This window comes from Vipera ursinii, assembly GCF_947247035.1.
Source record: "Vipera ursinii genome assembly, chromosome: 3".
Lineage (NCBI taxonomy): Eukaryota > Metazoa > Chordata > Lepidosauria > Squamata > Viperidae > Vipera > Vipera ursinii.
In genome coordinates, this window is record NC_139516.1 from 26,983,977 (window position 1) to 27,008,393 (window position 24,417).

At 42.4% G+C, this 24,417-nt stretch overlaps 1 protein-coding gene across 2 annotated transcripts in view; it reads right to left on the reverse strand.

Annotated features, from left to right (window-relative positions):
* The window catches only part of ACTR5 (actin related protein 5), a 43,821-nt gene extending 21,505 nt beyond the window's left edge, over window positions 1-22,316 (reverse strand). For both annotated transcript variants that reach the window (XR_014491945.1, XM_083358028.1), the window contains exons 1-6: window positions 21,897-22,316; window positions 14,761-14,990; window positions 12,806-12,975; window positions 10,791-11,008; window positions 10,278-10,460; window positions 6,310-6,432 (exon numbers count right to left, since the gene is read on the reverse strand). Coding sequence is in view for 1 of the 2 variants with exons in the window: in XM_083358028.1 (XP_083214154.1) it covers window positions 6,310-6,432; window positions 10,278-10,460; window positions 10,791-11,008; window positions 12,806-12,975; window positions 14,761-14,990; window positions 21,897-22,280 (1,308 nt within the window). In the remaining variant the exon portion in view is untranslated. The remainder of the gene's footprint in view (window positions 1-6,309; window positions 6,433-10,277; window positions 10,461-10,790; window positions 11,009-12,805; window positions 12,976-14,760; window positions 14,991-21,896) is intronic.
* Between the last annotated feature and the right edge of the window lie 2,101 nt (window positions 22,317-24,417).

Consider the following 24,417-nt stretch of genomic DNA (forward strand, 5'->3'; position numbering starts at 1 on the left):
CTACCCCTCTCCCAAATTCCTGCCTCTGTTTGAGAGGCCCATTTTAAAAGACGGTCACTGAAAACTTTCAAGGCTCATTTGCGTATCTGAAGGAATCAGATATTTTGAATGGACTTAAAGCAAGCTGGGTTTACCGGTTGAGCTCCGGACGGCGCCCGAACTTCGCTCCTTCCGACGGGATCTAAAGACCTTGTTTGAACAAGCCAGCCTGGCCTGATGGGTTTGGGTTTTATTATTGCTTTTAATGTATTTTAACTTATTGTTCTAAGGCATTGGGCACTTTGTTTAATCTTCTCTTAATTTTTGTATCTTTGTATTTTAGTATTTATTGCCCTGTTCACCGCCCTGAGTCCTTCGGGAGAAGGGCGGTATACAAATAACATTATTATTATTATTATTATTATTATTATTATTATTATTATTATTATTATTATTATTATTATTATTATTATTATTAATTATTATTATTATTATTATACATATTGCTCCCCAGATGTGGAATTGATGACTGTTATATGTAGGCCTTTCTATCTGCCTAGAGAAATTACTGTGGTAATTATTATAGCTGTTTATATTCCACCTGATGCCAATGTCAACATGGCACTTTCTAAGCTGTATGACGTCATCACCAGGCAGCAGCAAACTCACCCAGAGGGCGCTCTTGTCGTGGCTGGGGACTTCAATCAAGCTTGTCTGAAGACAGTTCTCCCTAAGTTTGTACAGTATGTGCAAGTTTCCACCAGAGGGAAGAACACTTTGGACCACGTGTATTCCAATCTTAAGCAGGCATACAGAGCTTTTCCTCTTCCCCACCTGGGTACATCTGACCATCTTTCACTCCTGTTGTGCCCAAAGTATGTTCCTCTCAGGAAAAGGACTCAGGCAGTCACAAAAAGGGTCAGAACCTGGCCAGTGGGTGCTCTCAGTCAGTTGCAGGACTGCTTTGAAACCACTGACTGGAGTGTATTTGAAGAACAAGATCTAAATTCATATACAGATGGCGTACTCTCTTATATTAGAACATGCACGGACAGTGTAACAACGGATAAGTGCATTAGAGTTTATGGGAACTGTAAACCCTGGATGACTGCAGAGATACGAACACTCCTGAGAGCCCGGGATTCTGCCTTTAAGGCGGGGGACAGGGACAGATACAGAGAGGCCAGGGCAAATCTCAGAAGAGGCATTAGGATGGCAAAACAACAATACAAACAAAAGGTGGAGAACCATTTAGCGAACAACGATCCGAGGCAAGTATGGCGGGGACTGCAGCACTTAACCAACTATAAGGGCAGCGCGAGGAGCATGGCAAACACCGATGCCTTGTTGGCTGAGGAGCTGAATATCTTCTTCGCCCGCTACAAGGTTAAAAGACCAGACCCCGTAGCCTCTGCTGGCCGGCCTTCTGACTCTCAGCCACTCACCCTGCGTGAACACCAAGTGAGAGCTGTATTAAAGGCTGTGAATCCCAGCAAAGCCGCAGGCCCAGATGGGGTGCTGGGGATAGTGGTTAGGAATTGTGCCGATCAATTAGCAGGGGTCCTGACAAGGATTTTTAACATCTCCTTGCAAACGGCATGTGTACCATCATGCTTGAAGGCAGCTACCATTGTCCCAGTCCCCAAGAAAACTGCAGTTGAGTGCCTGAATGACTACAGACCTATTGCATTAACGTCTGTAGTCATGAAATGCTTCGAAAGATTGGTTCTCCAACATCTTAGGACATGCCTCCCACTGGACTTTGATAAACATCAATTTGCCTACAGGGGAAATAGGTCGACAGACGATGCCATAGCTACTGCTTTACACTCTGTAGCAAGTCATCTCGAGAAACCTGGAAGCTACGTCAGGATGCTTTTTGTTGACTACAGCTCGGCTTTTAACACCATTTTGCCGAGCATTCTCATCGAGAAGCTGACTGACTTGAAATTCTCCCCCGCTATCTGCGATTGGATTCAAGAGTTTCTTAGGGATCGGGTACAAACAGTGAGGGTCGGGTCTGCTTTGTCCACCCCCCTGAAGCTTTGCACCGGCACGCCACAGGGCTGTGTGCTTAGCCCCTACCTGTACTCTTTATACACTTATGATTGTGTATCATCTGACCCATCCACTGCGATAATCAAGTTCGCAGATGATACAACTGTGGTGGGTCTTATTACAGGTGGGGATGAGACAGCATATAGGGCAGAGGTACAAAAACTATCCATATGGTGTAGTAACAACAACTTGCACCTAAACATCAGCAAGACGAAAGAGATGGTGTTAGACTTCCGGAGAAAAAAAGAGGAACCTGCCCCACTTTACATCGGGGAGGACTGTGTAGAGAGAGTTCCCTCCTTTAAATTTCTGGGAGTCTACCTCTGTGAAGATCTGACCTGGAAAGTTAACACAACCCAGGTGGCTAGAAAGGCCCAACAGAGGCTTCACTTTCTTAGGTCTTGCGGAAGAACAGGGTAGAACAACAGCTAATGACCCTCTTTTACCAGTCTACCATAGAGAGCGTCCTCTCATATGGTATTGTGGTTTGGTATGCCGGTCTGACAGCCGCGGATAGGAAAGTATTACAGAGGGTAGTGAGCACAGCACAAGACATTGTGGGCTGTTCCCTGACACCACTGGATGACATCGCCAGGGCTCGTTGCCTTGGAAGAGTGAGGAAGATTCTCAGGGATGACTCACACCCTGGACGGTATCTCTTTACTCTCCTACCATCCGTTAGGAGATATAGGAATATAGCCAGCCGTACCAACAGGCTGAAGAACAGCTTTTATCCGTGGGCTGTTAGGCTTTTGAATGGGATGTAATCTTATGCAGAGTTGACTTGGGAGGCCGGTGTGTGGTGTAGTTGGTTCACATAGTGTGGTGGGATGGGATGGAGGGTTTGTTGTCACTGTGTGTTGGGGGGAGAGAGCACAGGGGGAGGCTCAGCTAATCTCAATGTACACATGTTGTACTTTGACAATAAAGGTTTATTTATTATTATTATTATTATTATTATTATTATTATTATTATTATTATTATTATTATTCTCACTCCAGAAATAAAGATGAAAAATATCAGAGGAAACTGAAACTGACCGGGTACTATACTTTCCCCTTCTTTTTCTCACAAAATCATTATTTTTAACAGAATGAGAAAAATAATAAAAGCATGCATCATAACAATATTAAACATTACAGTATTTATATTAGTACTGAAATAACAAAGAAATAATACTAATTTCTCACTAAATTACTTTCTTTTACTCACAGCATCTGCTTCTACTTCCTGACATTTTGACACTTTTCCCTTGGCAGGAACACGCAGACGTAACTAGTATGTTTCCCAGTACTTCCTTCATACCAGACACCATTTGTAATTTCTGGATTTCACTGTTGTTTTTGGTTAAATTATTACAGGAAATTCCCTTTGTCTTCCATGTTCACCAACCAGGACTCAAAAATATTCATCCACGATGTCATAACATAGCCAACATGATTAAATCTAGTTATAGAAGGCATGGCTGCCCTGGGACGTCCAGCTCTGATTTCAATTGCATACAAATAGATTGCAACAAAAGAAAACAACAGATGAATTGCTTTCTAAACAAATGTCTGTAAATATGATTGAGGCAACACTTATGCTTTTCTCTTCCTCCCACCCCATCCCTGACACAGCAGAGATTGGAGAGAGATTTCAAGAGAGTAAAGCTGTTTAGTCTTCTACACATTGAGAGCAATGCAACTGCATGAGCAGTGGAAAGAGTCAGGTAAAGGAGAGATTTATCTACAAAAATCACTTCCTTCCCTCCTCCACAAAGCAAAGCGATTGCAGAGAGAGAGAGATTCCAGTGAAGTACTGTAAACTGTTTGCTCTTCTACACATCAAGAGCAATGTGATAGTGCCAGCAGCCAAGGGCTCAGCGCCACGGGCATCCTATGCAAACAGCTCACAGTATCCTTTCTTGCTGCCAATGCAATCACATTATGGTGGGGAAGAGTCAGGCAAAGAAGAGATTGCATATAGAAATCACTTCCTTCTTGTGATGCAGATTGGAGAAAAAAAGATTTCAAGAGAGTACTATATAAACTGTGTAACATGCCTACAGCTCCCAGCTCAGGTCTACAAGTGCGACTGTGTTGCTTTCAATGTGTAAAAGAAACAAGCCACTTACTTTCTTGCAATTCCTATATCTCCAATCTTTCTGTTCTGCAAGGGGGGAGAGGGGAGAAAAAAATTCAAACGTCAGGTATAAGGCAATGCAAACTGATTGTAATAGTTATAATGTGACTGAGGGACATTATGAAGGTCATAAATGGGCTGTATATTTATTTTTTTCAGCACCGTTGCAACTTTGAATGGTTGCTGAATAAATGGTTGGTAAGTGAGGAGTACCTGTACTGCATTTGGAGTTCAATGAACCGAATAATAGCATAGCAAAATGGAGGCCACTGCTTGGACAAAGTCAGCAGAAGGATTACATTGGACCTGTCCTTGTGACCAAAAACCCTGTGAAGCCCTAAGTTCAGCAGTTCTTGTGGAAATAGAAGTTTAATCCTGTTAGCAAAGAAAGCCAACTTGATAATTTTGGACCAGTCTCAGCCCAATCCAACTCACAGGACTGTAACTGTGGGGAAAGCAGAGGGAGCAAGCATTAGGTATGCTGCCTTAAGCTATACAAAATAAAGGTGGGATATAAATACATATAAATACATGCAAAAATACCCCTACCTTCTCAGGAGCAGCTGATGAAAGGGAGAGAACTTTCAGCCTGAGTGGTTTATTTTCTTCTCTTTCTTACTTACTAATATATTTATTTAGATATTTTTTATCTTGTCTTTATTTAGAAATAATTCAGGGCAGTGAACATACATAATAATACTTCCTGCTCCTATTTTCCCCAGAACAACAACTCTGTGAGATGGGTTGAGCTGAGAGAGAGTGACTGATCCAAGATCAGTCAGTCGCCTTTCATGCCTAAGGCAGGATTAGAACTCACCATCTCCTGTTTTCTGGATCAGCAGCCTCACAACTATACCAAAATGTTTTTGAAACAAGCAGGTTGTTTGAGATCTAGCAATTTCTTATTTCCTATGAAATTTCCATATGCAAGGATGTGCAGAAAGACATCCACAAAGAAGCCTCTTTATTGTCCAACAATAAAGATCAAGAAAATTGCCTTGTCTGCAAAAAAATTTTTTTCCTTCAACCTAACTTTAATACCAGGAAATAAGATAATTATTTTCTGGAGGACAGGCATTCTTCAGCTGTGACTAAACTGTTAGCTATGGAAAACTGTTCTTCCAATGTAGTTGGGCTTTTAGAACTTGCACTGGCAGACAAATTGAAGTTTTTTTTTTTAAAAAAAAGTCTAACTTCCAGAGATATCAAAAGAGAAAGCCACAAATAAGTCCAGATAAATTTTCAAAGGTCAAAGAATGCCCTTAGCATTTTTGCTGAGCATCACAACAGAGACGATAGAAAATGAACAAGGCTACAAGTCTGGAGGTGGAAATTTTTTTTTAAAAAAAATCACTGATATAAGTTTATGTGAGAGCTTATACTGTAGATTTCGAGTGTACCGATTTCAAAGAGTGGGAAATGGTAGTAATTTTTAGAAGCAGCAATCAGAGATGGCTCTGATATCTCCAAAGATGAAATTCAGTAGTTGCATATAGCCCTGGAGTCTTACCCTATTTGCCCATGAACTACCATTCTTATTATTGTCATTATTAGCTTTTTATTCTGCCTTTTTATATGTACCGTAAGTCAAGCTGGCAAGCACACCTAATTCTCCTGCCTCCTTTTTTCTACAAAGTCAACCACCTGGCTTTCATGCCTAAGGAAGGCCTAGAATTCACATTTCCTGCTTTGTAGGACAGCACCTTAACCACAACACCAAACTTTTTAACAAAATAGGCACACTGTTTGTGATTTAGCAATGTTCTCTTTATTTCCCAGAATGGCTGACCTAGAACTTCTTTTAGATGAATCACATAGAAGTTTATTTGAAGAAAATTTACTAGAATTCATTTTCAGCATGCAGAATTGAAATTTCAGTTTTGTTTCAATAGGATTTAGAAAGACAGGAAGCCTTTCTTACCAAACACATTTTCAGTTTGTCAATTCTACACTTTTAGATTTTGACAGTTCCAACTTTACTATGAAGAAAAAAAATCCATCCAACATTACCCTTCCTTCCTCCTTTCCTCTTTCTCTCTCTTCAATTTATATACCACCCATCTCTTCCAACCTAACTGACTGGATTTCAGAAAGCAAATAAGCAAACATTTATCTGAAATTAAGATTGTGTCTACTTAAAAACAAACCTGTACTGTGGTAACTGGTTTTTCAACTTCAGGTTGCTCCTCAGCAAATAAAGGGTCAAAATCATTCACACTTTCTACATCTTCCATGGACTGTTCACTGCCCACTGGATCAAGGTCAGGAATCTTGGAAGAAAAAAATGTTACAAGTTAATCCAAGAAAAACAAAACACATAAGATATGTGTTAAGTTCTAAAAGGTGTTGCAACCAATTAAGTAAACCTATACCTTTCCTTTTTTCTGAAAAAACGGCAAATATTCTTAAAGTTCCAAATTCAGTAAATCTTATTTCCTTCAGCGTGAAGTTCATAGTAAAGTCTTTGACAGCAGGTTTTTATATTTCCCATTATTTTAAATGGACAAGTTCGATGTTCCAGCATTATTCCTCTGTTCCAAACTGTGGTCGTTTCATTTCAAGCAGTCTCTAATAGGGTTAGCCTAATTTTCAAGATGCCTGAAAGTTGTTGTATTTTTAAACTCACCAGTAGATTCATTAAATATTTCATCCTCATTCCTGTTCACGCAACTTTGGTAAATAAACATTTGTTAGCAAATTAAGATAGGAATTTTAGCAAATTGGAACCTTTAGCTGCAATAGTTAGTTATTATTTTATTTACATATCATTTTTAAAAACCAAACATCTCCCTCATAGAGACTCTGGAGGTTATCATCCCAAAGGACAACACAAAAGAATGTGAAGGAACTAATGTATGAATCTACATACATATTGACTAAAAGTATTATCAAGTAAATCTTTACTAGATTAGGTTTTAAATCTATGGTTAATTATTTAGCACTATTATGCAACGTCGGGGTTGGGAATTCCATTCCAAGAATGTACTTTTTCAATTGCATTCTAAATATACTATTTTAAAGGTGGCAAATATGAAAAAATTAATCCTCACAGCTTAAAATAAAAATTTACATAAAATAGATATTCAACATTCACTTGAATGCAAGCAAAATGCACACATTAAAAATGTATTGCTTGGACTTCCGGTGGCTCCGCGGCGCCGGAGACAGCCTTCCCGGGCTGCCCGCGGCTCAGCTGTGTGATTTTTCGCCCGAAACAGCGCCGATCAGCTGTTCGGGCGAATTTGAAGCCCCCTCCTCGGGAGAAGAGGAGGGGGTGAGCCCCCAGGTAGGGGTCAAGTTCTCCGGGGCCGCCTGAGCTTGGAGCTTGGGCGGCTGAAGGATTGAACTCCCCCGTAGCCTGGGCTGCTCCCAGCTGGCTAGCGTCTCTGCTCCGGACTTTATGGAGCAGAGCCAGGCGTCTGCGACCATCCCTGCTTGAAGGAGAGACTATGAAAGGAAAAGAGCAGGCAGAGCAGTACAAGAGGGAAAGATGAAGAGATGAAGAGGATTATTTTATTTTACTCTCAAGCTTGATGGACTTTGCTTAAAACTTAAAGTGAAAGTGCGTCACAATTGTAAGTAAAAGATGGCGGCTAAACCTCCCCCTAGAACTTTTCGGAGTGCTGGAAATTCTCCGGTACAACAACAATCATTACTGCAGGCGTTGCATTCTCCTGATGTATTGACATCGAAGGATCTTGAAAAACATACCCAGTTAATTTTGGAGTCAATGGGTGTTAAATTTGTACGGATGGAGGAGAAATTGGAGAAATTGGAGCAGAGAATGGAAGAAAGGATGGAACAGAAACTTAGAGAGATGAAGGTAGACATTTTGTCCTCAGTGCATAAAGTAGCTAAATGTGTGGAGGTGCTGGATGACAAAGTGGAAGATTTGACTCAAAAGAATGCTATATTAGAAGCAAGAGTATTGGAAATTGAAGATTTAAAAGGCAAAATGGATAGCGAACTGAGTCTGGCTCAATTTTACCAGATGCAGTTTGCTGTTAGAATTAGAGGCCTAAAAGAGAATATTAAGGAAGATTTAAAGCAGCTGGTTTCTGAGGCTTTTGAGGTGGTATTGAACCATCCAGCATCTGAAATAAAACAAGGCATGGACAAAGTGTTTCGTGTGAACTCGTGGATTGCTAAACAGAGAAAGTTGCCTAGAGATGTGGTGGTTTATTTTGTAAAAAGGGAAATTAGAGATGAAGTTATACAAGCTGCCTATGATACTAAAGTTGTGATTGCTGGTCAAGAAGTTTTGGTTCTAAAAGAAATTCCTCCAAAGATTTTAAAGAGAAGGAAGGACTTTATATTTCTTGTGCAAGAGCTCAAGCAAAGAGATATAAGGTTCAGATGGGAGATCCCAGCTGGGTTGAGCTTCATGTATGATGGCAAAAGGTACTGTTTGGGTACTGTGAAGCAAGCGCATGATTTTTACAACAATGTCTTAAAAGCAACCCCATCAACACTTTTGGAAGCTGCAGAGGGATCTGGAGAAGGAGAACATCAAGAGGATGAAGATGGACAGATAGACGAGAATGGTACAGGAGGAGATCAAGCTGCAACTCTTTTGGATGATCCTAGAGAACAGAGGGTGACGAGTGCTGCCTTAAAACGCTCAAAAAAGATAAAAAAATAAGACCAGTAGAAATCTATGGAACTTCCACAATATACTTACAGTCAAGTGGTAGTTGTGTTTTTAAGAGTTTTGGGATGATATGTATGGTAACAGAATCTTCAATTTGGAATTAATGGACAATTTACTACAGAGGAAGAGGAAGAAAGTTTTGTGGGTTAATGCGGGTTAATTTGTGTAAGAACTATCTATTATAGCTTATTTTGGCTAGAGAGGTTAATAGGGATAGGTGCTTGTGATGTGTAAATGAGAATATGTCTAGGTAATAGTGAATTGTGGAAGAACATAGATGGGAATGATGCTAGTTTTCTTTTATTTTAGTTCTTTATACATATTTAGTATTATTAAGGATTGGTTTACTCTATATAAGCTAGAGAGTGATGGATTTTAGAGTTTATAATTGTTAGTATATGATTGTTTATGATTGCTTTTTAGATATATACCTTGTATTTTGCTCTGGGAAGTCGGGGGGGGAGGGGGGGAGGAGGGGAAGTAGAGGGGGGGGAGGCAGGGGAGGGAGGAGGGAGAGGGGGAGGGGGGGAGATAGGGGGAGGTAGGGAGGGGAGGAGGGAGGGGGAAGGGGGGTTTTTTAAAGGAAAACTGTATTTTAAAACTTTTCAATAAAAAAAAATGTATTGCTTGAAAGATGTAATTATCTTCAGATCATAACATTTTCCCCCCAAAGATGTGCAAAAAGAATTTAAGAAAAATGTTCAAGGAAACAAACCTATATAGCAATAATAAAAAAAGGAATTTAGCTGCTATGAAAAACAGAGACTCAGAATGAGGCCTGCAAAGCTGTTAACTACCCATGAATATCCACATACATTTATGTTCATGGTCACATTCTACTTTTTTCTACTTTTGTCATAACTTGATACAATAGTTCTAGCAATTGCATGATTTTAATTCTAGCAAGAATCCTTGTACATACAAACTATTTTATAAGGTTCAGTGATGGCAATTCTAAGTATACCTATTGAACTAAATATCTCAGAACTAGTAGAGCGTGTACGTACCTACTCTGTTCCCATTTCTTCAATCATTACTACACTGTCTGTACTAATGTGCACCTGTTTTCAGTGACCTGAGCTTTTTCTGATAGTGAAACATGAGTGATTGGGGAACAATAGTAAAAAGAGAAACTTGTCACACTTCCAACTTAAACAGGCTTTATCTTCTGATCTTTTGGGCTTAAATAGGCATTTAATATGTGAATAAATCAGTTTTTCTCAAGAATGCTTCCCACCCACCCCCACAAAACTCTCTAAGCCTACAAGAATACAGTTGTTTTTCAGAAAAAAGTTATTGAGTACCATCATCTTGTCATGCTGCAAATGAATTAAGAACAGAATTAAAGATGACAAAACAAAGAGCAGTAGGAGAGAGAAATGTGTACACTTGTGTGAAGTTGCAGTACAACCAAGAGAACAAAGTCTTGAAACTGTTTTCCATATCGATTCCTGTACGTGGTACCTCTGGTTTGCTGTCTACAACATCCACTTCAACGCTAACTTCTGCCTGGAGGATTTTCTGCTTAGTTTGCTCAATGGCCAAACTTAGCTTGTGGATATAAGACTGGAGTTCCTCAGCAGAGTCCATGTTCAGTTCCATCAATGCTTTGTGAAACTGATCCACCTGACCATCTTCTAGCAGTTCCTACAAAAGGAAGCATTAAAAAGAATCTACTGTTAACCTGCTATAAATCACTAACCTTCACCATCTATTTTCTATTATAAATAAGGCAATCTTGCAGAAAATTACATCTGCTGTTTGGAAAAAAGAAGCAAGCTGATGTTTAAATAAGTGACTTATTATTTGCTGGCAATCGTGTAACATCTTTAATTCCTTCCCTGAAATAATATGAAAATGACACTCTGAGAACAAATATTTTACTGAGAATACAATTCCAAGAATAATCCTCCCCCAGCTTCTCATTTTTCACTTCCTCCAAACTGAAACTACAACTCCAGCAGTGCATAGAGTTACCTGAACATAAAGAAGCCTCTCTAGTCTCTCTTGATCCAGCTGAAGCTTTTCTTCTCGACGGCGAGCATTAAGTTCCTGAAGCCGTCGAAGTTGCTGCTGCCGTCGCTCTTGCTTCTCCTCAGACGTTACCGTACTCCCGAGGAGCTTATTTGAAAAAGGCAGCTGCATCTTATGCACATTGTTCTCATAGTATTCAGGTGATCGCCACTTGTGCATCTCTGTTCAAATATTTTTAATATTTGATATTAATTTTTTTAATCATAGTAATATTTTTTGCTCAGAGATCATCAGTAACGTCTTATGCAAATACCCTGAGAAATTATGGAAAAGCAAAGTAGGATTTTTTGGGGGGAAGGGATGATAGCAGAGAGAGACATAACTTCTATCCCACTGCTTAGTAAATAAATTACCTGCTGTTTTTTTATGATAGATCTTGCACCAATCCATATGAGAAAAGAAACAACAGGAAATTTGTATCTATCTGATGTCAGAAAACAGAAAGCAGAAACTGCAGGGCAAAATACACTTTTCTGAGAAAATTCCAGTGGAAACCAAAAGGCAAACAGCACGCATAAATGAAACTTAATAATCGGTATGATAAAAATTGGAGAAACACTTCTTCTCATTTTCTTTATAAAATGGCCTTTATAAAGCCAACTGTTAATCAAGTAGCATGATACATTCAACTTCCACAGTTTAGGATCTAACTAAGCTAGTCCTTCTTAGATCTCAAATAAAAGGTCACAAGTAGGTTCTTCCACTGATTTCAAGGGAATCAAATATGGATCTAGTCCACTGTGCTTTATTATTATTACTGGTGTTTTATTGCATAATTGCACATTGTTGGGCAGTTCACAAACCTAAATCATAGCTGAGCAACATCATAAGTTAACAACATGACACTGATTAAAAAAACATTTCAAAATTTTAAAAAAGCACGCTGCCAGACAGATGGCAGAAAAGTGCAGTAGTTTTCAACATCTACTCTAATTATGTTGTTTGGATCTAAACAATGATGAAAGTACAAAACTTCCAAAATAAAATATTAATTTATACACTGTAATTATATATATATTAATTATGAGAAATACTCTTGGCAGTTTATAATTTTTCATATTGTATATTTTACAATATAGGTATATCAAATCATTAATGAAATACAGTAAGTTAAACAAAAATATTTTAAAATGAAACAATCTACCCAATCCCTGTATTACTATATTAATCAGTTGGCTTTATGTTTATTCTTAAAATATAAAATCTCAACAACATATAACAACATGCAGTATATTGGTGATTGTTTTTACAATACAAACACAATTTTTCAATGAACTCATTTTTCATCTCTATTTACTCTAAATATATTTGTTGATTTAACCAAGAATATGTATTTAGCTGCTACACCGTTTGCTGAACTTCCTGGATTGAAGAGCCATTCACAGAGTTTGTTGCAATAATTCCAGATATATGAAATCAAAGCATGTTAAAAGATTTATATTCTTTAGATAGGTCTGTGGTTATTTTATCCTGTTCACTGAAATTACATTGGCTGCATTTATAGTAAGACGTCACTTATTTAACTGTGGTTTTGGAATAAGCCATTGGGGCTGATTTACACAGCAGGGTTACCTGGCCCTTTAATGGAATGCAACTCCAACCAAAACCAACTGTGCTCTCCCATTTAGTTTAGAAGACTCCTGGTTACAACTAATTTCTATTTTCTTTTGATTAAAAGGATATTGGCTTTTTGTGAAAACCTAGTGCTACTAAACTATTGTTTATGGAACTAAACTAAAATAATATGTTTTTGGATGCTGTAATAATTAAATAAGTTCTAATGCCTTATTCAGATTTGCAAACAAGATCAAAGCAACCTGCAATTTTAGATACTTTCCTATCTCTTTAGTAATATAAAATTGACTCTATTTTTTTAAGAATGCAAAATGCTGTTTTACAAAATCAGATAACACAAAGGGAATAAAGCTGCATGATAACAATTGACAGCAATGCCTTACCTTCTTTGTAATCTTCGGCGATATAGCTGTGCTCGTGGAGTATTTCTTCCACACGGCTAAGCGTGATGGCAGCAAAATGCCCTGGATATTTCAGTTGCAGGAGACGCTGGAGATAAAGAGCTGCCTGGCATCCTCCAAGATTTATACGCTTACAGTTTCGTGCATCTAACCTAACAATTCATAAAAATGGAGGAAAAATTAGGCTGTATAGAACAGTTTCATTCTTTCTATTAGAACCCAAGTTCTAAAGACTTTTCAAGTAACCATTTATGTCATGTCCACAGTAACTATCATCATCAACATTGGTTGGTTTTCACTCATACAGTGGAAAGTCTTAAGAAATCTTCATTACTTGTGTATAGAGAAATCATTAAAATACAGTTAAAATATCCCAATTCACAAAAAAATAAATTATGCTTAAAATAAAAATTATTCAAGAGAGAGAATCCAATTGAATAAAAGAAAACTGTATTTAATCTACTCCCCAAGGGCTACATGAGAGATTTGAGACAACTAAAAAAAAAGTATTGATTTGGTTCTCACCCTCTGGCAGGGCATTAAATTGAGTGAGTCAGAAAAAAGATAAGCACCCATTGTAAGCGATACAGAACAGAAGAATGAATATTAGTTTCTTCTAAGTATTTTTAACTGACATATTTCATACCATCTGAGATGTTTAGCACAATAAATTATAACAATGAAGTTGAATATCATATATATTCAAACTAAATAACTAAAAAAGCATAGTATTCTTTAAAGACACTGCTAATCTCCAATATTACATGTATTGTGCTATATCATAACAATACTCTAAACACTGTTCAATAGATTTCATTGGCTATATTTAGTCAATACAAGTTCAATGAGTATTCAATAAAGGTTCAACAAACTTCAATGGTTACATTATGCAACACACCCAGGCAAAACCATAGAAACCATTATAATGTTTAGCAGAATATAATGCAAATAAACTCACTAACTATAGGAGAGCTCCAAATAGCTAAACTGACCCTTTAGTTTTACACTGTACTTCCACTGATGAGAACATTCTCTAACATGCAGATTTCAATCTTATCTAGTGCATATTTAAGGTTGCTCATTTCCCATTAAACCTAAATTGCCCACAAAGGCTTATCTATGGTTTTTCCATTACTTCCTTGAAATTAGGTGGTGAAAAAAAAATGACATTGTGCCAATTTGTCAACTCATACTTCTAATTTATGTTAACATGTTCATGTAGATTGGGGCATAACAACAAGGACAATATGTCACCCATCAGTATACTTCTGAGATCAAAGGCACCTCATTCCTGCCCCTCAATACACAAAATAAAACATATTGGTCTTTTTTTGCATTTGGGGAATTTCTTTAAGCAGCAATAGAGTACTTTGCATTACAGCACACATTTTACCTAACTTTTGAACTCCCTTTCAAAAGACTCCTCAGCATTCCCGCACCACTTTTGGAGTGTGGACATCAATATTTATTTTATTAAATTTGTTTACTGTCCATCTCGCCTCAAGTTGACTATGTATGCCATACATATGGTGCATCCCTAGAAAAAAAAGCTGTAGCTTTCTAATGTAAATATTAAAAAGATGTATAAAAAAGAGACAAAACCTATAGATATCTCAAAACCTGCTGCAGAAGATAGAAGGCAAAGATTCCCAAAACACAGCCTTCCACACTTCCTATAGAACTGAACTCACACCCATGTGTGAGCACCCGTCCCAATGAGGAATATAACAAAGAAAAGCATCTTAACTAATTCTATCAAAGATCAATGAAAGAATTTAGTTAGGCTTCTGTCCATTGTTCAGTGAAAGTTAATTTATCAAGGCACCTACTATCCCAAACCCCAGGCCAGAACTTTAAATTGCACACACAACAAAAAGGGGTAATTATTTGTAATTCACTAAAAATTAAATTCTATAGGTAAATAGGAAATAACTCACCTGCCATCTAAAACTGGTAAAATATGAGTACACTGGTATCCAGAAGAAACTATGAGACCACTGCAAGGCCAGCCTTCCCTCTTGTTATGATAGAAACTGTACAAGCTGTCCACACCATAAGAAACCTTTGGAACCTGGTAACATTCAAACAGGAGCTCTGACATCATTTGCCTTGAACAGAGAGGGTTGCAGACAGCCTCTGTTATCACAACTGGATGGTCAATACAGCCCTATAACAAAATTAAGACAGAAGTGACAACCTGTGAATCCCCAACATACATAGGGACAGCGAAGGGAGATATAAAGTGATCATTTCTACACTACGGCATCATCAAATGACATGAGATGACAAACATACGTACATTAGATTTCATGATGCATATGCCATCATGTTGATGTCATTGATGTTTATTACAAAGGCCTGCGATTAGAGCATTTAAAAAGTTATTACATGTAATGACATAACCCCCAACACATAGTATCTTGCTAAGTATTACTTATTATTATTTATGTGTTCTTCCACAGATATGAAAACTAGAATACACATTAATAAATATGGAAGTAAGGTATTTCTGTAGAAGCATAATCACCATTCAACAAAAAAGCTTAAGTGCTAGTTACATATGCAACAGTTATAAAACAAGAATTATGCTTTTCTGATACTTGAATAATGTACTCTTTCTTGAAAATAGGAATGTTTCATAATTAAACTTTTGCCCACAAAGGCTCTGGACTGGCTAAGTTACTCTACAGATTAGCCATGTAGAGAACAATTTGGCAAACTGGGCATTTGCATGTTTCCATTAATTTAATCACCGGAGAAAATGTATGCACAATATAACTCTAATCTCATTCCAACTCTTTGAGAGCACATTTTTTTGCCCAAGGCTCAGGTACTACTTTTATTTTTTACAAAACAACATGCACCTGAGCTCTTTGTAAAAATATTTAATATACACCAAAGGGGAAAAAGCATTTTTATGATTTGGAAGGTGTGTGTGTGTGTGTGTGTGTGTGTGTGTGTGAGATGCCAGGGTTACCCACTCTAGCCTGCAAACAATTTCAACCATTTGACACCATCTAATGGTTACCTGATTTTTGCAGACCAGCCCTGTAAGACAAGAGCTGAATGAAAACAAATGCCTCCAACATTATATTTTGCCCACAGATGGCCACACTGGTGTACTAGAAGCTCTGACACATTCTTTAGCAATTCTTCTTTCACTTCATTTGGGGGAAAGTGTGAGAAAATAATAATAATAATAATAGTAATAGTAATAATAATAATAATAATAATAATAATAATAATAATAATAATAATAATAATAATAATTTATTGTCACTCTGAATGTATGCCAATCGGCACACATCAAAATGAAATTTTGTTGCATACAGCTCTCAAAGGGTCACCATCTGATATACACTCCTTGTTCATGACCAGCTCAAGTTTCAGAACGTCCATTTTAGTCTCTAGGGAGCGAACGATGGCAAACAGGACAGATGGAAATGTAGCTCCAGGTGGATCAGCCCTCAAATTAGCTTGTTTTCCTGCACAACAACTTTGCCTCCTTTCCTTTTTCTGATCCTGTCTCTTCCACCTTTTCCTTAAAGAGGCCTAGCTTCTTTTCACCCCTGGAGCATGCTGCCGCCGCCTCCAACTTCTCCAAAAGCCTCTCTCTCTTCCTCTGGGCCTGCCGACAGCCTCATCCAGTTCCTTCGCTCCATGAGCCTCGGGACCTCTCCTCCTTGGCCTCCTTCGGAAACAGCCCTGATTTGCAATAGAATCTGTCGCTGGGCCAGCAGTCAGATCTTGCTGCTGGCAGAACAAATTCAAACAGCGGCAACGACTTTTAACACTCACCAACGGTTCCGAAACAGCTAGAAACTCGCCATGCCAGCAAAGATTGTCGGTCATATGTCGTATGTTACCTTAGTTCCACCACGTTGCTCAAACACATTAAAACCTTTCTATATCCCTTAATATACCTCCCAAAACTTTCCACCTTCGAGAGCCAATGCAGCCGCAACCGATCCAGGCGCCGCCATCTTAGAACTAGATGGCGGCGCCTGTATTGCTACTGTTCATGAGACAGAAATGATCACTGCACTTTAAGCAATGCCCTGATTCAATTTTTGACTATTGATAGTCCCTCCAAATAAAATTCAACAATGAGTGCAGGTTGTTCATGATGCTAACTGTGGATATTAGTAGTACATATCACTGGAATAAAAAATATATAAAGATAGTGAAGAGCTGATTTATGTGAGCAAAAATAAAACAGATAATCCGTGGCAGCAACCATCCTGTTTTATATGAGAAAAGATGAACTAATTAAGGGCAGCTGATGAATTACTCAAAGGGAAATTGTTGTCAAGTTTGGCATTTTCCAGAAACATGTGTCACATTCTTGACTTTTTCAATACCATAAAGTTCATGCAAGAGGGTTTTTTACATGATGATAGCACAGATGAAACCTTCAACAGCTGTCAGCAATTGTCATGTTATGAAAATAAAGGTAAAGAATTTATTCATAGCACTATTAATACCTGTGCTGTTACAACAAGGTAAAGGTAAAGAAAAGTACTAAGTCCAGGTTGCAGCAGGAAAACTCAGGTACAGGTGTTAGGAATATAAATGGTACTATTCACATAGTGATGCTGGCACCACTATCAACTTGGAGTTCTACATTGCAACATTCAACACATTGAAACAACAATTAAGTGGAGTTTAAAAGCACAAGAAGGTGTGACAATGCCAGGCCTCACACCCCACAAGGCACTCAAAAACCAATTTGATGTAATAGTTAAGGCGCTGGCCTAAAATCTAGGAGACTTTGGGCCAATCACTCCCTTTCATCCAATCTAGAAGAAAGGAATGTTAGGGTATGCTTACCACTTGAGTTAACCAAATATTCAAAAGGTGGGAGTAATAACTGTAAGGTTGATCTCCGTGTTTTATACCATTTGCCATATAGTCCAGATTTGATGCCTTGTAACTTCTATCTTTTTGGAAAATGGAAGGAATATCTCATGGGTGTTTGTCTGACTCAAATGAAAAGATCAAAAAGGACCATCAAGACCAGCATAGAGTTCTTCAATGACAGCTTTAAGAAATTTGTCTACTGTTCCCAAAAGTGTAGCAAACAGGTGATTATATGGAAAAGTATATGCAAGTTACAAGAGTTCATTTATTATTAATATATTTGTATCCCACCTTTATTATTTTTACAAATATCTGAAAACAGTGAACACATCCAACATACTTTCCTCCTGTTTTACCCACAAAAAGAAATGATTGGCCCAAAGTCATCCATCTGGCTTTCATAGCGAAAGCAGAACTTGAACTCATGGTCTCCAGCTTTCTAGCCTGTTGTATTAACCACTAGACCAGGGGTCGGCAACCGGAAAAAGGCAAAGAGCCACTCAGAACCGGTTCCGTCACAAACACAAAAAAGTGGGAGCCGCAAAATGTGCGTGCGCGTGCATGCACGCACGCGCATGCGCAAAACAAGGCAAAACGTGCACCAGCCCTGCCCCCCATCCACCTCCAGTATGGATGGCTCTGCCAAAAGAAAAGCAGCCGAAGCAAGCCTCCCATTGAGAGAATGGGGCGGCGGAGGCTTGCAAAACGGCGGATCCAGCCTCTGCCGGCGGCTTGCAAAACGGCGGATTGAGCCTCTGCCGGCAGACACGCTTGCAGAATGGCGGATCGAGCCTCCGCCGTTCTGCAAGCCTCCGCCGCCGGCAGAGGCTCGATCCGCCGTTCTGCAAGCCTCCGCTGCCGGCAGAGGCTGGATCCGCCGTTTTGCAAGCCTCCGCCGCCCCATTCTCTCAATGGGAGGCTTGCTTCGGCTGCTTTTCTTTTGGCAGAGCCATCCATACTGGAGGTGGATGGGGGCAGGGCTGTGCGCGCTTCCCCCCCTTCCCTCTCGTCGCCGGGGCTGTGCGCGCTTCCCCCCCTTCCCTCTCGTCGCCGGGGCTGTGCGCGCTTCCCCACCTTCCCTCTCGTCGCCGGGGCTGTTCGCGCTTCCCCACCTTCCCTCTCGTCGCCGGGGCTGTGCGCGCTTCCCCACCTTCCCTCTCATCGCCGGGGCTTGCAAAACGGCGGATCGAGCCTCTGCCGGCAGACACGCTTGCAGAACGGCGGATCGAGCCTCTGCCTTCTATTCAGCTCTGGGAAGTGAGGGGGAGGGAGGGGGAGTTTGGGGGGGAGGGGGAGCTCCACGGTGCAAAAATAAAGCCCTGCCGCTCTTTGCGTTGCTTGCCCGACTGGCTGTCACGGGACCACACGGATCGCCTCGCTCCCACCGGCAGCTGATTCCTTCGAGTTTGGTCTCGAGCGATTTTGCATTTTCTCCAGTGCTGAAAGCCACTCGGGGAACTTGAGTTACCAGCTCCCCGATCGCTCCACCCTCATCTTCTCTTCGTTCCCGCTTCCCCTTCCGAAGGTTCCTCTCGCCGTCCGTGACTAAAGTCCCACTCCCACGCCCCGCGGCAGGTTGGATCCCCCCCAACTATCTTGAGTACCTACAGCCCCGCGCTGCCCTCCCCCGGGCCACCGCAGCTGGAGAGGATGGCTCTGAAGTTAGATATTTCGCCCGTAAGTCGCAGAGGGACCCCGGGTGTTCATAATTGATCCATAAAAACCTAATACCAAATAAAAGTAGGATACATCAATAAAAAGATCCAATTTGATTTTCCCCCCGCCACACACACACACACACACACACACACACACACGTTGGAGATCCTCCGGCGTGGCTTGGGCACCCAGAGGCTCCCGCTGCCCCCTTTTCTCCACCGGGCAAGAGAGGCAAAACGTGCACCAGCGGATCCAGCCTCTGCCGGCGGCTTGCAAAACGGCGGATCGAGCCTCTGCCGGCAGACACGCTTGGAGAATGGCGGATCGAGCCTCTGCTGGCGGCAGAGGCTCGATCCGCCATTCTGCAAGCGTGTCTGCCGGCAGAGGCTGGATCCGCCGTTTTGCAAGCCGCCGGCAGAGGCTGGATCCACCGTTTGCAAGCCGCCGGCAGAGGCTGGATCCGCCGTTTTGCAAGCCCCGGCGACGAGAGGGAAGGTGGGGAAGCGCGCACAGCCCCGGCGACAAGGAGCCAACGGGGGGCGGGCGGGCGAAGCGCGGCTTTCGCTCAGCGGGGCTCTCAGCCCCGGCGACGAGGAGCCAACGGGGAGGGCGGGCGGGCGAAGTGCGGCTTTCGCTCGGCGGGGCTCTCAGCCCCGGCGACGAGGAGCCAACGGGGGAGGCGGGCGGGCGGGCGAAGCGCGGCTTTCGCTCGGCGGGGCTCTCAGCCCCGGCGACGAGGAGCCAAAGGGGGAGGCGGGCGGGCGGGCGAAGCGCGGCTTTCGCTTGCCGGGGCTCTCAGCCCCGGCGACGAGGAGCCAACGGGGGAGGCGGGCGGGCGAAGCGCGGCTTTCGCTTGCCGGGGCTCTCAGCCCCGGCGACGAGGAGCCAACGGGGAGGGCGGGCGGGCGAAGTGCGGCTTTCGCTCGGCGGGGCTCTCAGCCCCGGCGACGAGGAGCCAAAGGGGGAGGCGGGCGGGCGAAGTGCGGCTTTCGCTTGCCGGGGCTCTCAGCCCCGGCGACGAGGAGCCAATGGGGGAGGCGGGCGGGCGGGCGGGCGAAGCGCGGCTTTCGCTCGGCGGGGCTCTCAGCCCCGGCGACGAGGAGCCAACGGGGAGGGCGGGCGGGCGAAGTGCGGCTTTCGCTCGGCGGGGCTCTCAGCCCCGGCGACGAGGAGCCAACGGGGGAGGCGGGCGGGCGGGCGAAGCGCGGCTTTCGCTCGGCGGGGCTCTCAGCCCCGGCGACGAGCCAACGGGGAGGGCGGGCGGGCGAAATGCGGCTTTCGCTCGGCGGGGCTCTCAGCCCCGGCAACGAGGAGCCAAAGGGGGAGGCGGGCGGGCGGGCGAAGCGCAGCTTTCGCTTGCCGGGGCTCTCAGCCCCGGCGACGAGGAGCCAACGGGGAGGGCGGGCGGGCGGGCGAAGTGCGGCTTTCGCTCGGCGGGGCTCTCAGCCCTGGCGACGAGGAGCCAAAGGGGGAGGCGGGCGGGCGGGCGAAGTGCGGCTTTCGCTTGCCGGGGCTCTCAGCCCCGGCGACGAGGAGCCAACGGGGGGGCGGGCGGGCGAAGCGTGCCTTCTTGCTCGTCGGGGCTGCTAGCCCCGGCGACGAGAGGGAACGGGGGGGGGGAAGAAGCAGATCTACTTACGTTTTACTTCTTCCTCTCTTCCTCCACTCTGCCAGTAAAAAAACAAAGGTTTGTGGGCGGTCCCACAAACCAACCAATCAATTTAAACTTTTCAAGTTTTTTTGTGAGAAGTTTAAATTGATTAAGTTTTTTTAGTACCATTTTTTTTTTCAAGAGGGAGGAGGCCTGGGAGCCGCATGGGCCGGCTCAAAGAGCCGCATGCGGCTCCGGAGCCGCGGGTTGCCGACCTGTGCACTAGACCAAACTGGCTCATTTCAAGAAGTCTTTTCCTTATTTATTAAAACGTCCTATTTAAACTGAAATTTTGGAGAAGGGGGTATTATTTTTCATTTAACCCTTATAAATGTAATGTTATGTTCTATAAATATACAAGACGCTCCAAATGTGCTTTAGTGCTTTTATGCATCCTTTTAAATATAAGTCAAGGTGGTGAACATACTTAATACATAATACACATAGTCCTTCAGATCTTGAATACACAGCTGTAGTTCAGAGCCCACTTCTAAATTCCTGCTTTTGCTATCTGACCAGCCCATACCCCTGAAGAAAAGCCTTATATTACCTTCTCCCAATGTGGTTTGTAAGAATATTTTGTTTTAAGGACACTTACCGGTCTTACCCAAGTCATTAATTTGTGTGTTCCAGCCTTACTGAACTTATAGTCACTGAAGAATGAATTCTATTGAACATCAGTTAGTGAGGCAATACGTTGACCCCGCGCAGGAAATTTTGTTGAGCTAAAGAGGGGCCTTCGGTGCAAATGTCACCGCTGACTCCATATCTTTTACATCCGGGCAAATCTAAGCTAGCGGTTGCCGTTAGCCCTATCACAACTGCGCTGCGAGTCAAAACCGGTGCAAAACTTCTCATCTGTCGCGGCTGAATCAACAGGCACGCAAGTTCTGCCTTCCTTACCTGCGAGGAGACGCCCAGGCGCTGGAAGCCGTGATCAAAGAGCTGCTCTTGCAGCTCCATCTGAACAGGCACGTTGCGGTCGAAAGGCGAGCGGAGGAGCCATCGGAGGGGCTCGGGGCTGCCCAGATCGTTGCCCACCTGTGTTTCCGGGCCAGCGCCGCCGCGAACTCCCCGACTTCGAGCAACTAAGGAGCGGAACTGGAGCAAGGGCTCGCCAGGCACCGCGGCGTGCGGGCAGGCCCACCCCAAACGCAGCTGGAACGAACCGTTATCCAGCACCAGAGGAACCGGAGTCGGCAGCCGCACCGCCGCGTGAGCTTCCAGCATCGGGTCCGGGTCCCATCGGACGTCGCGGAACGGGAACACCCCTCCGGCTGCCTCCATAGCGCGAGAAACAATTTGCCGCCCGTCAGGTCCCACCCCGTCTTTTCTCCGACTCGAAACAAAGACTTCAATGGAGTGTTCCGTTCCCGAGACGAATCACCATGGAGACCAGTAAAACAGCGCTCAGCGCCGGTTCCGCTTTTCCCTTTTCTCAGCCTCAAGCTTTAAGATGTGTGGATTTCAATTCTCAGAACTAGCATGTTAAAGTTCCTGAAGTTAAGAAAAATCGCTTTAGACTAGAAGAGTGATTTGCCACTTTGCTGAACAGAGACATAGAATAAACAGAGGCACAGAATCAAGATCACGGGAAGTATTAATACTGCTTTATAAAACCCTAGTGAGACCACACCTGGAATACTGCAATCAGTTTTGGTCACCATACTACTTAAAAGATTTTGAGACCTTGGAAAAAGTTCAAAGAAGAGCAACTAAGTTACTAAGATGATCAAAGGCATGGAGACTAAAACATGAAGAACGGCTGCAGTCTAAAGAAAAGAAGAAATAGGGGTGACATGATTCCAGTTTTTGAGAGGCTGGCACAAAGAAGAGGGGGTCAAATTATTCTCCAAAGCACCAGAGGACAGGACAAGAAACAATGGTTGGAAACTGATCAAAGAGAGAAAACAACCTGGAATTAAGAAGAAAGTTCCTAACAGTGAGGACAATTAACCAGTAGAACAGCTTGCCTTCAGAAATCGTGGGCGCTCCATCACTGGAGGTTTTTAAGAAGCTGGACAGTCACTTGTCTGAGATGGTATAGGTCCTTGGTGGCAAACCTATGGCATGGGTGCCACAGGTGGCATGTAGAGCCCTCTATGAGCACGTGCGCCATCGCGCCAGTCCTAGGCCTTCAGCTGGATTTTATAAAACCTTTTCACTTTAGGCCTCCGCCGTGTGCAAAAAAAAAGAAGGTTCAATCAATCAATCAATTTCAACTTCTCGCAGGGAAAAAGAAAGTTCTCGCAAAGTTGAAATTGATTGATTCAACTTTTTAGTCCCACCCAGTCTGCCATTACCACCGCAGCCATGCCCACCCAATGGGCCACACCCACCCAACTGGCCTCACCCACGCAATGGGCCACACCCACCTAGCACCCAATGATACATGTGGGTTTTGGGTTGCATTTTGGGCACTCGGTCTCTAAAAGGTTCACCATCACTGGTATAGGTTCTCCTGCTTGAGCTGGGGACTGGACTAGAAGATCTCCCAGGTCCCTTCCAGATTCTATTCTATTCTATTCTATTCTATTCTATTCTATTCTATTCTATTCTATTCTATTCTTATATATTCTATTCTATTCTATTCTATTATTTGTATGTGCAAGTGTATACATCCAAAACCTCTCTTTACTGAAGTAGCAGGATTTTGAACTGCATATTTAAAGGCACAACGCTTGAGAACCTGAACTAGAGAACCATTGAATAAAATATAATATTCCTCCCTCCCATTTAATGTTGGAAATAGAATCTGCTTTTGATTAGCATGTTTGAAGGCTAACTGATTAGGGAAGATTGAAGAACAATATTAAGAGCTGTTATAGATTTATTGAGATTCAAACCTCTTTTGTTCTTTAAATATGCGTTAATGTAAGTTTACTTATAGTAGAGCTGACAGGAATTTACTAAGTTCCCTTACTAAGAAGAAGTGAAGCTAGATTTCTGGACATGAGTAACAGCTGATGATCGCCATTTTGAAATTAAGAATGATTTATTTATAATATCTTCAGAAGACATCTCTTGGCTAGCCATTTTAGTCAACTATCACATAATCTCTAGCTTTCCTTTATAGGGAATGTTTTAGAGAAGAAATTGGAGATTCAGCTACCCAGGATCTTGGAGAAACCATTTTCTGGATTTTCTACAACTGAGCATCATATCTGGGTATAGGATTAAAATGGCATTGCTTGCTTTAATGAATGACTTTTGGTGGGACCTGGAAGGAGGGGATGTGCTAGTCCTCTTAAATCTTTCAGTAGTTGGTACAGCACAATATCCATGACCATCTTTCTAGACTGCCGATTGGAGCTTCAAGGAATGGTTCTGCTGTGTCCCTGCTCTTTCTTGAGCATGTGGTTCCAGTCATCATGGGTGGGAGGAAAAAGTGATTATGCCTGTAGTTGCTCCAGGGTAGAGCTCC